The sequence below is a fragment of the Columba livia genome, chromosome 5, assembly GCF_036013475.1.
Source record: "Columba livia isolate bColLiv1 breed racing homer chromosome 5, bColLiv1.pat.W.v2, whole genome shotgun sequence".
Lineage (NCBI taxonomy): Eukaryota > Metazoa > Chordata > Aves > Columbiformes > Columbidae > Columba > Columba livia.
Genome location: NC_088606.1, coordinates 3,119,824 through 3,136,032, shown reverse-complemented (window position 1 = coordinate 3,136,032; position 16,209 = coordinate 3,119,824). Strand labels below are relative to the sequence as shown.

Here is a 16,209-nt window from a genome sequence, read left to right as displayed (position 1 = left end):
GTCAGGAGGATGGAGCCAGGCTCTTCTCAATGACAACCAGTGACAGGACAAGGGGCAATGAGTTCAAACTGGAACACAAGAGGTTCCACTGAAATTTGAGAAGAAACTTGTTCCTGGTGAGGGTGGCAGAGCCTGGCCCAGGCTGCCCAGGGAGGTTGTGGAGTCTCCTTCTGTGCAGACATTCCAACCCGCCTGGACACCTTCCTGTGTAACCTCATCTGGGTGTTCCTGCTCCATGGGGGGATTGCACTGGATGAGCTTTCCAAGTCCCTTCCAGTCCGTCACATTCTGCGGTTCTGTGTGGAATGTGCTTGCTCACAGACCCACCACAAGGCACAGGGCTATTCTTTCCTTTCTAAATCATCCCTTTAACTCTCTTCCAGCCCTTAACAGACTGCTCCAAAAATACCATAAATTATAGAGTATGAATGATGTCAAAGCCTGCTCTCAGAGGAAGGCTGGGAACAGCAATCATGTTCAGCTTGGGAATACACAGACACAGTTTTTGTTCGTAGCCTACAAAAAAAAAAAAGGCTCTGCACATCAAAGGCAACAAATATTATTTCCTTTCAGATCTTTCCATTAACAAGCCCAGACTGATGCCACAGACACAGGGAGGTTCATAGGATGAAAAGGGAAAGCCTGGGCCAAGGAAAATGGCTTAAACCACTGAAATACACAGCAAAAGCGTCAATGCACCAGAACACCCAGTACCTACATATTCAGTTCAAACTGCACTTCGTTGTTCCAGCTGGATTCCAGAGAGACCTGCTTATGAATGCCTGAATGTGACAGGAGATAATGACCATAACCCTCAAATTAAGACATATGAATCTTCTCATCATGTGCATAAAGGATATTTGGTAATTCAAGCTGTTCCGAACTACAGTACCTGTCCACAGTCCCAAAGAGGGAAACAGAAAAATTTGGGTAATGTTAACAAAAGAAAGAAAGAAAAAGCAGAGAAAAGGATCAGAAACTTGATGCTGTTCTCCAGACCTACATTAATCAGAAAATCCTTGAAAAGGGGCTTAACTTTTGTCTACAGCTAAACCAACAACACCCTCAGCTGTGAAAACCCACATCTGTGAGCAGATTTGGAACTAAAGTAAATCTGAACCAAGTCAACTGAGATTGGTCCCTTACTACTATTTGTGCAGCAAATCTGAGATCCCAGCTAAAACAAGAGACCAAACCCAACATCTTCTAATAATGTGCATGGTGATAGTGACAGATTTCTTCTACCTTCCATTCCCCTACATGGGGTAAATCTGAGAGCTGTAGCTCCTATTTTCTGCCTCCTTACAGTAGTAAAGTAAATGTCTTATCACTGCAAAGTGCTACGGAACTTCATTACACTGTATAAATGTGTTACACCAACAATAATTAAGAGGTACATTTCCAAATAAGTGCCTCTCAAAGTTAAGCACACAGATTTGAGAGCACTGCAGCTAAGTCTCATGTACGTGCCCACCAGAGCGGTAATTCCAGGTGTCTGCCTTAGAAACTTTGGTTGCATCTGTGCAAAGTGTGAACCATAGAAATCACAGAATTGTTTTGGTTGGAAAAGATCTTTAAGATCATTGAGTCCAACTGGTAACCCACCACTGTCAAGTCCACCACTAAACCATGTCCCTGAGAACCTCATCTATGTGTCTTTTAAACACCTCCAGGGCTGGTGACTCCAGCACTGCCCTGGGCAGCCTGTTCAATACCCCACAGCCCTTTGGGGAAGAAATTGTTCCCCACATCCAACCTCAACCTCCCCTGGCGCAACTTGAGGCCGTTTCCTCTGCTCCTGGCGCTTGTTCCTGGGGAGCAGAGCCCGACCCCCCTGGCTCCAAGCTCCTTTCAGGCAGTTCAGAGATCAGAAGGTCTCCCCTCAGCTCCTGTTCTCCAGCTGAACCCCCCAGGTCCCTCAGCCGCTCCATCACACTTGTGCTCCAGCCCCGTTCCCTTCTCTCAACTCGCTCCAGCACCTCAAGGCCTTTCCTGTAGTAAGTTCTCTAGAGTCTTCCCACATACTGAGGGAGCTGGATCCTTTTTTTTGGAGGAGACTGAGGGGTGACTCATTCATGGGGATCAATATGGAAAGGGGGAGTGTCAGGAGGATGGAGCCAGGCTCTTCTCAGTGACAACCAATGATAGGACAAGGGGCAATGGGTACAAACTGGAACACAAGAGGTTCCACTTAAATGTGAGAAGAAACTTCTTTATGGTGAGGGTGGCAGAGCCTGGCCCAGGCTGCCCAGGGAGGTTGTGGAGTCTCCTTCTGTGCAGACATTCCAACCCGCCTGGACACCTTCCTGTGTAACCTCATCTGGGTGTTCCTGCTCCATGGGGGGATTGCACTGCATGAGCTTTCCAGGTCCCTTCCAATCCCCCACATTCTGGGATTCTGTGATACAGACATCTTTTCTTCTAGCTGACTTCTCTAAGCCCATAGCCAAGGATTCCTGTCTTCACAAGATGCTCAGAACAGTTTCTCTGACTTTACTTCAAAGCAGATGTGCACACAGACACTGCCCAGACCATGGTTAGAAATAGACCTGCCCTCATTTGATCTAATTAACCTCCTTTCCAACAGCAAACAGGTGGAAACAAACAGGACGCATCACAAATCCCACCTAAGGAGCCTCTTCCCTGCTACATAAAAGTACAACCTCAACCTTTAAGTCAACCCTCTGCACAGCCAGCGAGGCCTGCACTGGAGACCAGATGGCCTTCAGAAGACACACTCCTGGACTCATGCCCCTGTGGAGACAACAGGTCCGACAGCAGTTGTGCAGGTGAACCATAGAAATCACAGAATTGTTTTGGTTGGGAAAGACCTTTAAGATCATTGAGTCCAACTGTTAACCCAACACTGTCGAGTCCACCACTCAACCATGTCCCCAAGAACAGCAGCTGTGCAGTTGTGCAGGTAACCGCATGCTGAAGTCAGTACAATGCCCCTGCGAGTACCGAGCTTTGTGGCGCACAAGCCCAACAGTCCCCCAAGAAGAGCGACATAAGTCTGGCCTCGTACTGGATGAATCACCTCAGCAGGACACATATGGCTCGACACATCAACAGCTCAACTAAGTTTTTCAGCTGAAAAAAATGTCTTCTGTTCCTTCCTGAGGATTGTCGGCCATTGGAACAGGCTGCCCAGGAAAGTGGTGGAGTCACCATCCATGGAGGGGTTTAAAAGAGAAGTAGATGATGTTCTTGGGGACATGGTTTAGTGGTGGACACAGCAGTGTCGGGCTAATGGTTGGACTCGATGATCTTAAAGGTCTTTTCCAACCAAAATGATTCCGTGATTCCTCCGAGGTTCTTTTTTTAATGCATGTGAGAAGTGCCACTTCTTCAGTGACATTCCAGACACTTCACCAGTCTGAATTGTTTTTTCTCTGAAAAAATGTCCTCAAAATGTTTAAAGTTTTCTTCTTATCTAATTCCTCGCTTTTTTTTTTCCCCACTCCATCCCACACTGGAAAGACACAAGAACTGATAGAAAAATTAGGAAACTTCATCAGATGTGTTCTTCTTTCCCATCTTCCTGGCAAACACTAAGTTCAACAATTTACCACAAGCTCTTTGTGTTCGCAGCCTCACTGAGTATTGACAACTGAGTCAATGCCTTCCTACGTGTAGAAACAACCCTCCTCAGGTAGAAGACCAAACCGTGGTAGAGAAACACCACAAAGAGTTCACTTTCCTACCATCCACGCTGTCAGCATTGAAAAACTTCCTTCGGTGGAGCCCTGAGAAGCATCACACTTGCACACAAGCTGCTACAAATTCCAGCCCCTATAACGTATCACACAACAGGTTATTTCTGGCACTGCAGAGAAAAACCCCAATCTGCACCCATGCAACTCCAAGGCTTCAAATTCCACATTTCTTGCCTAAGAAAGGGTTTTAAAGCCCCGGGATTTAGACATATGAAAGAAAAGGGTCATAACGACTGCACTATAAACTGTGCTGTAACAACTATGCCGTATTACTTTAAGATAATGAATATAAATCGCTCTGTGCAAACTAATGCAATCGCTTTCCTGTCTTGGACAGAGAACATGTGTTCCAGCCCTGATTCACGCTTATCTTACACAGGCACAGCAATGTTGTCCTTAAACACTCAGGTATACAATGCCCATTAGCTGGAACGGACCCGGACGGTTCTGTTCCTATGAATCATATGAAACAAAAAAGAAAACAAAAATCAGTCCCCAACAGGACACTATTTTTGAGTGAAGTGTACGGCACCTTCAGCTATCCCATCAATAATAGAGGTGTATGCTAGTCCTCGTCAAAAATGTCCCCCAGAAGACTCATCCTCTGCTGGAAGAGAGATGGTTGTATTGCTTCAGCAGGCAATTGCTCAAGCAATACTGGTTCAGTGCCATCAACAGCCACTTCCCAGTCATAAGCCAAGCACAAAATGCCCAAAATGCGAAGAAATAACAGGGGAAGAGTCACCAGTTTGGCTTCGAGCTACAATTTCTTTCTCACATTGGATGGAGAGATCACCACTAGGTCTACCACAGAATCACAGAATCATTTCAGCTGGAAGAGACCCTCAGGATCACCGAGTCCAACCATCACCTCATCTAACTCCAGCACTAAACCATGACCCTAAGAACTTCATCTAAACGTCTAGCAGTGGACTTGGTGGAACTGTTTTGGTGGACTCATACTGATCCATGAACCACCATGCTGGTGCTTCCCTCTCCTTTACCCCCCAAAAAAATGTAACTGGAAATGTAAACGAGACTCAAAACACGCATGGAAGCTCCTCTTGCACCAGACAAAATAGCACTGAGACAAGAAAGAGCTTTGAGATCACCAGAAATGGCAGAAAACAAACACCTTCCACCCCAGACCCAAATCCTGCTCCCATGCATTAGCTCATAAGGAAACCAAAACAAGAAAACAAAAAATCACACACAGAATCACAGAATGCACTGGGTTGGAAAAGCCCTCAGAGATCATCCAGTCCAACCCTTGGTCCAACTCCAGTCCATTGACTAGATCATGGCACTAAGTGCCATGTCCAATCTCAGTTTCAAACCCTCCAGGGCCGGTGAGTCCAGCACCTCCCTGGGCAGCCATTCCAATGCCTGACCACTCTCTCTGCACAGAATTGCTTTCTCATCTCCAGCCTCAATTTCCCCTGGCAGAGTTGAAGCCCATGGCCCCTTGTCCTATTGCTGATGCCTGGGAGAAGAGACCAATCCCCACCTGGCTAGAACTGCCCTTCAGGTAGTTCTAGAGAGTGCTGAGCTCAGCTCTAAGCCTCCTCTTCTCCAGACTAAACAAGCCCAGCTCCCTCAGCCTCTCCCCATGGTTCTTGTGTTCAAGTCCCTTCCCCAGTCTTGTTGCTCTTCTCTGGACCCGCTCCAGCACTTCAATCTCTTTCCTGAGCTGAGGGGCCCAGAACTGAACACAATACTCCAGGTGTGGCCTCCCCAATGCAGAGCACAGGGGAAGGATCACTGCCCTTGTCCTGCTCACCACGCTGGTTTGGATACAGGACAGGACACCACTGGCCTTCTTGGCCACCTGGGCACACTGTTGGCTCATGTTGAGCTTCCTGTCCATTAGTCCCCCCAGGTCCCTTTCTGCCTGACTGCTCTCCAGCCACTCTGTGCCCAGCCTGGAGCGCTGCAGGGGGTTGTTGTGGCCAGAGTGCAGGACCCGGCACTTGACCTTGTTGAACTGAATCCCATTGGAATCAGCCCATTTTTCCAGTCTATCCAGATCCCTCTGCAGAGCCCTCCTGCCTTCCAGCAGGTCCACACTCCCTCCCAACTTGGTGTCATCAGCAAATTTGCTGATGATGGTCTCAATCCCCTCAACTAAATCATCAATAAAGATGTTAAACAGGTGTCCCTGGGGGACACCACTAGTGACTGGCTGCCAGCTGGATGCAGACCCATTCACCAGCAGATACACCGAGAGCCTGGGACTCGAACACATGCTGTATGCCTCTGAATAAACTCCCTGTAGCCACTCAAAGTGCCTGGGACGCCCTCACTTACAGCTCTGCCGTAAGCCATACCCGGGTATTAGGCCAACGTTACAGTTTCCATCTGCCTGTGGTGAGATTGGCCATTTTGCAGAGGACCAGCCCAAATTCGTATGGCCACCAGGGAGTCCCACTTCACCTTACCGCAAGGATTTTCATTCTCACTAAGCAGAGCTGGCCCACTTAATTTTGGTGAATAATTTAACCATTCAGTTAAACAGTTCGCTTTTTTTCTCCCCACCCTATTTGCACATTTGCCACAAAGAGACAGCGACTATTTTCTTTTCCGTGGGCATTTTCATTATTCATTATTGCGATCATCCAGCAGGAGGTTTGTGTGAAAAAATCCAGCAAGTCAAAAATCCGTTTTCATGGGTCAATTCTCATGCACATAGCTGAGCAGAAGCCCATCAGTTTCCAAATGCACAGAAGAAATAACTGCTAATTTTTAAAACCACTAATAAAAAAAGGAATGCAAGCTTTGGAAGGATAAAAGCTTCCTCAGAACCATCTGTCATTTCATAATATTATTTTACCACATTTAACCAAGACCAGCAGAGCCTGCTGTGACAGGACAAGGGATGATGGTTTTAAACTTAATGAGGGAGATTCAGGCTGGACATGAGGAAGAAATTCTTGGCCCTGAGGGTGGTGAGAGCCTGGCCCAGGTTGGCCAGAGAGGTGGTGGATGAACCGTCCCTGAAGACATCCCAGGCCAGGCTGGACGGGGCTCTGAGCAACCTGAGCTGGTGAAGATGTCCCTGCTCATGGCAGGGGGGGCACCGGATGGACTTTGAAGGTCCTTTCCAACCCAAACTACTCTACGATTCTACGCAGCTGCCTGTCTGAGAGGATGAAGAAGACAATGTGAGGGAAAGAGTGCTGGAAGGACAGTCAAAATGAGGGATCTCTCTTCTCCACACCTCTAGCAAACTGAGCACCAGGCCAAGTTCAGCACAAGATTTGCTGTGTAGTCACCAGTGGAAGAAAAGATTGGTCCATCAGGGCAACAAAGATGCTGAAGGGAGTGGAGCATCTCCCGTGTGAGGAAAGGCTGATGGAGCTGGGGCTCTGGAGCTGGACAAGAGGAGACTGAGGGGTGACTCATTCCTGGGGATCAATATGGAAAGGGGGAGTGTCAGGAGGATGGAGCCAGGCTCTTCTGGTGACAACCAATGATAGGACAGGGGGCAATGGGTTCAAACTGGAACACAAGAGGTTCCACTGGGAGATGAGAAGAAACTTGTTCCCGGTGAGGGTGGCAGAGCCTGGCCCAGGCTGCCCAGGGGGGTTGTGGAGTCTCCTTCTGTGCAGACATTCCAACCCGCCTGGACACCTTCCTGTGTAACCTCATCTGGGTGTTCCTGCTCCATGGGGGGATTGCACTGCATGAGCTTTCCAGGTCCCTTCCAACCCCTCATATTCTGGGATTCTGTGATCAGACATCCTGGCTTGTTCTGCACAATCTCTGGCAAATTAACATACACACACACCCCTTACTGTCTCAATTTCCCCTGCCAAATAGGAGTAATTTTTCTCAAAATTGTGGCAAACTGTTTTACGAGATATCTTTAAAGCTTGGGAAATAATTCTTATTTAGATACATAAGGCTGGGAAAGATTTTCTGTCCATTAATTTCAGCCTTCTGCTAATTTCCAGCCTTAATTTATTCATGGCCTGCTCATACCCATTTGTCTGCGTGCCAACATGCTGCTTCAGTTTAAATAATTCTCCTTTCCTACATTCCCTGTTCGTCCTCCCAAGATGTTTCTAGTGCAGGAGCCATGTTCCCATCTTGGCCAGCCTAAGAAAGCCAAGCTTTGTCAGTCTCTACATGCAAGGGTACTCTCCCCATCACCCTGGTCCCCATTGCTGATTTAAATTCACCTGTGCACCCATACGCCATGGTGTACCCACCCAGGTACCATAATTTCATGGCTCATCTCTCCAGGGTTTGATCCAAAGAGACCAAATCAATCCCTGACAAGGCCAAGGGCTGAACCAGTTCCCTCTCATGAGACCCCTTGTCCCCCAAAATTCTTCGAGTCCACAAGTGAAGGGCACTTCCAGCTACCCCACTGTCCCTTCCAGTGCAAACAAACCTGCGCAAAGCCTGGCCCTACTTCAAACAACATGCACTCCGTCCTCCCAAAATTAATGGGCAAATGAGTTTTTATATAATATTTATAATTTTTTTTTTCTGAAAGAAATTACTTCAGAAGTTATTGCTACCAGTGCTGATATAATATAAAGCCATAGATTTATTTGGGGGTTTTTTCTACATGAACAGAGAGACAAGCCTGCAAGGGGAAGCAACTACAACAGGACTGCATCCCACGCCAAGACATCCGCTTGTGCCTCCAGAGCTTGTGGGGGAAAAAAGAAGATTATTAAGGCTACAGATTGCAATCCAGCCCGCACGGCAGCACATCTTCCACAGAAAAACCACGAGAAAGGGAAATCACTGCCCAGCCAGAAGGAAAAGCTTTGAAATAAAGCTTATCTGGAGCCCTTGCAACCCAAATGCTGTTGGATGGCACAGGGTGGCTGCACGGTTGGTACAAGCTGAAGCAGCCCTGAGACTTCAGCTCAGAGAGTGATGCAGACACCGCTGCCCTGACCCCCTCAAACACAGCTCGGTGAAACCAGCCTCACACACCGAAAATATCAAAGCACCTTCCCCTCGACTGCTCCTTTCCCAGCCTCTCCGGGGAAACCGGGGCTTTTGCGAACTGCTGGAGAAGCAGCCGGGTGCTCCAGTAATCAGAGCGAGACTTGGTTCCCAAGGCTAGAAGCAACGAGCACGGGGAGCAGGGTGCTCAGCACACACGGCGATGATCCGGGCTCGCCATGTGATCCGTGCTGCAGCAGAGCTGCTGGCACAGCTGCTCGAATAACCAGGAAAAAATTCCCTCCCATGTTTCCGAGTTAGGTTTCCGCTCCACAGCCTTTGACTCTGCAAGAGAGCCGAACTGCCAAACCACTGATGCTGGCTCAGCGTGCCTGTAATCCCAGTCTTATTAAGCAAAGCAATTAAGCATGGACTTAACTTTAAACACATTGTCAAAGCCCAGCGGCTTAGTGCAAGTTCAGGCTTAAGCAGATGCTTAAGTCCATTGCTGACTTGAGGCTTAAGCTGCCAAATGAAACCACGAGACCTTGCTTGAGCTGTTCCAGTGAAACAAGAAAACACAAAGCTTATTCTCCTCAGCAACTGTGCTGAAGTTAAGGACAGGTTTAGCACTTTGTTCCCAGGCGCCAAGCACCACCAAGGACACACGCATTGCTGGAAGGGATCCCTGCAGACACATCTGACCACGCTGCTGCACCACAGGGGTGGTCACCCACCATCACAGCGTGTCCCCAGGGACACGGCCGACATCCCCACTGCTGCACCACAGGGGTGGTCACCCACCATCACAGCATGTCCCCAGAGACATGGCCGACGTCCCCACTGCTGCACCACAGGGGTGGTCACCCACCATCACAGCGTGTCCCCAGGGACACGGCTGACGTCCCCACTGCTGCACAGACACCAAGCTCTGCTTCCAGGGGCTTGCACAGCTCCAGGGTTTCACAGCAGGTCTGAAGGAGAGGAGATGGGGAGCCTGAAGCAGCAAAGGACAACGTATAAATGCTTAAATGTCTAGCAAATGCCTGCTGAAGGGTGGCATTCTGAAGCGGTGGGAATTAAACCTTCCCGAGCTGAAGGAGAGATGCCAGAAGGTCAGAGATAAGCTTTACATATTAAGAGAAGCAATATGATGAAAAAGAAAAGGTGATGGCCCTCGTGAAGAGCCAGGAGAACAAGCGCAGCCACCATATTTTCAGCAGGGTTGTGGTATTCTTGTGTTGCTTGTGCTGCTTGTTCTTTTTCTTGTTTTCTGAGAAAACAGCGGTACGGAAACACACATCTGCAATGCTGAGAGCCAGGACAAGACATAAAACTTCGTGGATGGTGGAAAGGGCTCCAGCAAAAAGTCATTATACAGGCAGGGGCTGCTTGACCTGGAGGGGGACTTGGTGAAGCTGATGAAGATGAGAGATGAGAAGCTTCGTTTTAATTCGGTGCAAGGCACAGAAAAGGTGTTAGGACAGACTTGAAGGAGAAGAACTTTGCAGTGTGAAAGTAAAGAAGCTTTCAGTGCTGAGATGAAAGGCAGATGGGGTGGCAGTTGGAAAGAGTCAAAAAAGAAAGCAGAAAAAACAGAGGAAAAAATAAATAAACAACACACGTACCCTTAAGACTGGAGACACTAAACACGATTGTATTACCAGCAAAAAGTTAGAGAAGGATGACAAGTTATGGCAAAGATCAGGAGGGGAAACGACATTTCCCACTGTTTGTGTAGATGGAAAAGCTGGATCAGACCAAATGAAAATGCACATGTTGAAATGTGAAGTCAAGGGGTCACGGACATGGGAGCACTACCAGCAGCCTCTGTTCGACACCAGCACCGTGCCCTGGGAAATGATGGAGTAACGTTGAAGAAATTCACTGGAAAAGAGACACAACCCCACTCCCCTCCCACAGAAGCCACAGACCTCATACCTACCCTGTACGTTTTTAATGCAGGAATTGAAGGATCAAATGGTGCATCCAAAGGCACAGGCTGACTGGGAGCAGGAAGAGCCCTTTTCATCTCCAAAACAGGTAGAACGGGGAAAAAACCCACATCATAACTTGCTCCAATTCCTGTGACTAATATAGGTTTTTTTTTTTGCAATAAGACATGCTTCTGCTTAATCAAATGACTTAGAGAGAAATAAACAAGGCATTTTCCTTCTCTAACAGCTGTTTTTTAAGGATAAATAAAATTATAAAAGTACCTGACTTAAAATTAACAAAAGAATAATCACACGCACGCTCCCAAGTCTGAAGTAGGTTAGTGCACACAAATATAGAGGATGAAGCAAAAGTCTCTAGAAAATACTGCAGTTCTTTGTAATAACAATCCTTGAACACGACAGTCCTCTGACATAACATTCCATGACGATCTGTGGCTAGGCCTCAGCCTTCTCACAAGGAAACCCAGACGTGACCTCCCGCTAAACCACGGAATAAATGCCAATCCACTCAGGGCATGTAATTCACTGAGACAATTCACAGAGCCTTGGGCTTTTTTTTGACAAATTCCAGGACCCCTTGAGCGTGAGTAGAAGAGCAGCCACCCATCCCCTGCCCTCACCTGTCCTCATCATGAGAAATGTCCCTGGCCCAAGCTGGCTGAGCAAACCCAAGGGATCACAGAATCCCAGAATGTCAGGGGTTGGAAGGGCCCTGGAAAGCTCATCCAGTGCAATCCCCCCATGGAGCAGGAACACCCAGATGAGGTTACACAGGAAGGTGTCCAGGCGGGTTGGAATGTCTGCACAGAAGGAGACTCCACAACCTCCCTGGGCAGCCTGGGCCAGGCTCTGCCACCCTCACCAGGAACAAGTTTCTTCTCAGATTTAAGTGGAACCTCCTGTGTTCCAGTTTGCACCCATTGCCCCTTGTCCTACCATTGGTTGTCACCATAAACAGCCTGGCTCCATCCTCCTGACACTCCCCCTTTCCATATTGATCCCCAGGAATGAGTCCCCCCTCAGTGTCCTCTTGTCCAGCTCCAGAGCCCCAGCTCCCTCAGCCTTTCCTCACACGGGAGATGCTCCACTCCCTTCAGCATCTTGGTGGCTGCGCTGGACTCTCTCCAGCAGTTCCCTGTCCTGCTGGAACTGAGGGGCCACAACTGGACACAATATTCCAGGTGTGGTCTCCCCAGGGCAGAGCAGAGGGGCAGGAGAACCTCTCTGACCTACTGACCACCCCCTTCTAACCCACGCCAGGAACCATTGGCTTCCTGGCCACAAGGGCCCAGTGCTGGCTCATGGTCACCCTGCTGTCCCAAGGACCCCCAGGTCCCTTTCCCCTACACTGTTCTCTAACAGGTCATTCCCCAACTTACACTGGAACCTGGGGTTGTTCCTGCCCAGATTCAAGACTCTACACTTTCCCTTGTTATACTTAATTACATTTTTCCCTGCCCAGCTCTCCAGCCTGTCCAGGTCTCTGATGGCAGCACAGCTTCCAGTGTCACCACTCCTCCCAGCTTGGTGTCACCAGCAAACTTGCTGACAGTCACTCTATACTCAAGAAGCAGACAACACAAAGCCATTTTGGGGACTACAGCTCATCCTCAGCTGCCTTCTCCCCCAGGCACCATTCAGGAGCAAGGCGACAGCATCAGAGATGACTGCACATGCTACATGACATGACAACAGCTCCTCTGCCACTGGCGAGGGTAGAGACACAACCCACCTGAAAGTTTGGGCACATTGCATGTCCCCAGCAAAAGCCACGGGCACCATTTAGTTGCACTAAAATCACTTTGGATAACAGCGACAAAATCACGCCCTTATAAAAATACACCGAGATATCAGGTACATGAATAATCAGTTGTACGAACTTTCCAACTTAAGCCCTTACAGTTTGACAGTGCTGGGGCTGTATTGAGCAATTAGCTGAGAGAAGAACTGTCAAGAGCACTTTGAAGGACCACATGAAGGCAACACGTGAGCCTAGAATGGAGTAAAATGTCCAAACCAGGACCTCCAAGAGGGACTTTCATTGCACCAGTGCCAAGAGGCTGTGTGTGTTCCAGATGCCTGAACGGTGCCTGTTTGTTCCTTGGTAGAGGCAGAACATCTTTGTGAAAATCCTAACACACTGGGATAACTCTGGGTTACACACTCAGTGTTCCTCTTCAAGCATGAGGGACACAAATTTTCCTTCTTTTCTTCAATCAGCAAAACCTGAGATTGGTTATAAACCCAAAACACACAGCCACGAGGACACAGTAGTCATTCACCAACTAAGGACTCCAACAATTATGATGATGGTTCTAAAATTTCTGAGACAGCTTTAAAAAGCATTCATAACTTGGAAGGGGTACATGCTTTTCATATAACTGAGGGCATTGAAGTATTGGGATAACTCTGGGTTGCACATTCAGTTTTCCTCTTCAAGCATGATGACCACAAAAATCAGCAAAACCTGAGGTACTAAGTGCCTTTGTTTTGCCTCAGCACCCGTTCTTCAAAGGTGCAAAAGGCCAGGAGATTTGCAACAGAATCCCAAGAGTCAGCACTTTTGAAAGCCTTGGCCTCTCCTGTCACCCTCTAATTTGAAGCAGATGGAACTTGTAGCATCTGCAGAAGCTGGTCCTGGACTAGGAAAGCTTTGCTTTGCCCGGGCAGTCCCCTCCTGGCCTCCCCGTGCAGAGCCCCTCGCATTGCCAGCGCTGAGCTCAGGTTTGCATTTGGATAGAGAGTGGGGGCATTGCTGCAGACTGAAAGAATTGCATTCTGCCACCGAAGCAAACTCACAACAAAGTATGAAGCCAACACCCTCATCCGTCTGGGTAAATCACACTGTAGAGATCCTCCAGAGCCGCCGTGGAATTCGGAACACGGGTCCCACCTGGCCCAGACTTAGTCCCTGGATGTGGTGCAGACGTTCCTCCCGATCGCTCTGAGCTTCACCCCAGCTCCTCTGACTACAGACAAAGCAACTGACCCCACCAAGTGATCCTAACACCTGCCATGCTGCAGATAATAATAACAGCTGAATAATAATAATAATAAACAACCCCTGGGCTTGACTGCTTTCTCAGATTACCATTACACAAAGGAATTATTTTCTTTTTAACAGGTTCAATGCATGCCTTTCCTCCCTCTGTCATAAAAGACCCACAAACGTGTTTGTCTGCTACGAGCAGCTTATTAATTGTGCTTTTGTTTATTACTGTATTAGAGATGGAGGGCACTGCACTGCCTGTCCTGCCAATCAGTCCACCTCTTTGATTTCAAGGGGAGTTTAAACACACAGCAGAAATCCGGCTCGTTTAGTGCTCATCTCATGTAAGGATGCAGAGGGTTTTCTGTTTGTTTGGGGTTTTTCTGGTTTGTTTTTTTTCCTTTTCATTCCACCCACCTTTGCCTCCATCCCCCTTTTGTTTTCTAAGCTGCGGCACGTCGCAGCTTTTACAAACTCCAAAGTAACTATTAGACAATAAAACCCTGATGCCTCTATTTCCTCAGTGGCAAAAAGAAAAATATGAATAATTTCTTTCATTAGCGTAACTTTCCCTTTCAAATAGCTCTACAGAGCACTGGGACACCCACAATCTCAGAGAAACCCACTAAGGTCCTCCCAGCTGCCAGAAACCCGCTGCTCCTAATTAAAAACTTCAAAAGCAAATAAAAATAGCGAATTTCTGCAAGGACCAACCGCTTCAATTTCAGCTGCTTCTTTTAAGGAAAAGAAAATAAAAGCAACACCACCAAGCCCCTAAAACACAAGTGTCTCGTATTAAAACAGCGCAAAGGAAAACCCCTCGGTAAAACTCCCCACTTTTCTGGAAAAATCTAATTAGTTTTGCAAGGAAGATGAATAATCCAGGAGCTGAAGCGGCCGCCCCGGGGTGGGGGGACCCACCGGGACCCAAACTTTTCGCGGAGCAGCGGGCGAGCAAAACCCCCCGCGGAGGTGGGAGGGGGAGAGGATGGAAATAATGATAATAACAACAATAATAAAATATGGAAATGACAGTGAAAGGTCCCCGCACCGCTCCTGAGCGCTGGCTGCAGGATGGAGCCGCGGGCGCCGAAGTTCCGCGGCCAAACGCCGCCGCTCCCCCCGGGCCGCAGCGCCAAGGGCTCGCCCGGCCCCCCCGGGTCTCCCCGGGGCACGGAGCTGCTCTCAGCCCCCCACACGCACCCCCCGAGGAATGAGGAGGACATTTTGGGGGGGCTACAGGCACCCTCAGGCTTCTGCCGCCACCTCCCCACCCCACAACCCCCCCACCAAGGACGCGGAGAGGCGGGAGGGCGCCTTACTTTTCTGGCTGGAGTAGCCCGGGTAATATCCATAGTAGCCCGTGATCCGCAAGATCCTGTCCTCGATGGTGGCCACGCCGTTGGGTGCTGCTTTCCCATCCATAAGAGGGCGGGAGCCGCTGGCGGGGCGGCCGGGCGGGACGCCGAGCCGAACGGAGCCGGGCTGGCAGCAGCAGCGGGAGGCGGAGGAGGAGGCGAGGAGGAGGAGAGGAGGAGGAAGGCGGTGCGGGCACGGCCGCCGCAGCCCGCGGTGCCGCCGGGGCGCTCGCTCTGACTCCGCCGCCTGGTGCAGGACGCGCTCCGCAGCGCGACAGCGGCCCCGGCCCGGCCCGGCCTCTCCCCCCGCCCAGCCCCGTGCGGGGGAGGGAACGGGGAACGGAAGGGGGGCGGCAGTTCACAGAACCACAGGATGTCAGGGATCGGAAGGGACCTGGAAAGCTCATCCAGTGCAATCCCCCCATGGAGCAGGAACACCCAGATGAGGTTACACAGGAAGGTGTCCAGGCGGGTTGGAATGTCTGCACAGAAGGAGACTCCACAACCCCCCTGGGCAGCCTGGGCCAGGCTCTGCCACCCTCACCAGGAACAAGTTTCTTCTCAAATTTAAGTGGAACCTCCTGTGTTCCAGTTTGAACCCATTGGCCCTTGTCCTACCATTGGTTGTCACAAAGAAGAGCCTGGCTCCATCCTCCTGACACTCCCCCTTTCCATATTGATCCCCAGGAATGAGTCCCCCCTCAGTCTCCTCTTGTCCAGCTCCAGAGCCCCAGCTCCCTCAGCCTTTCCTCACACGGGAGATGCTCCACTCCCTTCAGCATCTTGGTGGCTGCGCTGGACTCTCTCCAGCAGTTCCCTGTCCTGCTGGAACTGAGGGGCCACAACTGGACACAATATTCCAGGTGTGGTCTCCCCAGGGCAGAGCAGAGGGGCAGGAGAACCTGTCTCAGTCTATCAACCACATCCCTACTAGTTCAGCTGTTATTTAAAGGCGGGGTTGGGGTGGTGGGCTGGCTGCCTCCTTTGGGCTGCAGTTGAGGTGGGGAGGGGGTGTGAGGGGCAGCTCTGGCCCCCAGCACACTGAGGGGGTCTCTCCTCCAAGCAGCAGCTCAGCTGGCTGCAGTCTATGTAAATAAATAAAGGTGGCACCCTATTCATGCCAAGCCCCCTAAAATCTCTCCCCAGGCTCATGACCACCCAAAGGACACGGTTGCCTGTGGGGTTCATAAAACCATTTTGGTTGGAAGAGACCCTCAAGAACACAGAGTCCAACCATAACCCACCCCTGTCCCTGCCCCATGTCCCTGAGAACCTCATCT

General features: G+C 49.6%; 1 protein-coding gene across 3 annotated transcripts in view; it reads right to left on the bottom strand.

Annotated features, from left to right (window-relative positions):
* Nucleotides 1-15,249, bottom strand: part of SLC35F4 (solute carrier family 35 member F4) — a 137,389-nt gene extending 122,140 nt beyond the window's left edge. For 2 of the 3 annotated variants that reach the window (XM_065063085.1, XM_065063086.1), the window contains exon 1: nucleotides 14,894-15,249. Coding sequence is in view for 2 of the 3 variants with exons in the window: in XM_065063086.1 (XP_064919158.1) it covers nucleotides 14,894-14,996 (103 nt within the window). In the remaining variant the exon portion in view is untranslated. The remainder of the gene's footprint in view (nucleotides 1-14,893) is intronic. The other variant, XM_065063089.1, reaches the window with a different exon arrangement.
* Between the last annotated feature and the right edge of the window lie 960 nt (nucleotides 15,250-16,209).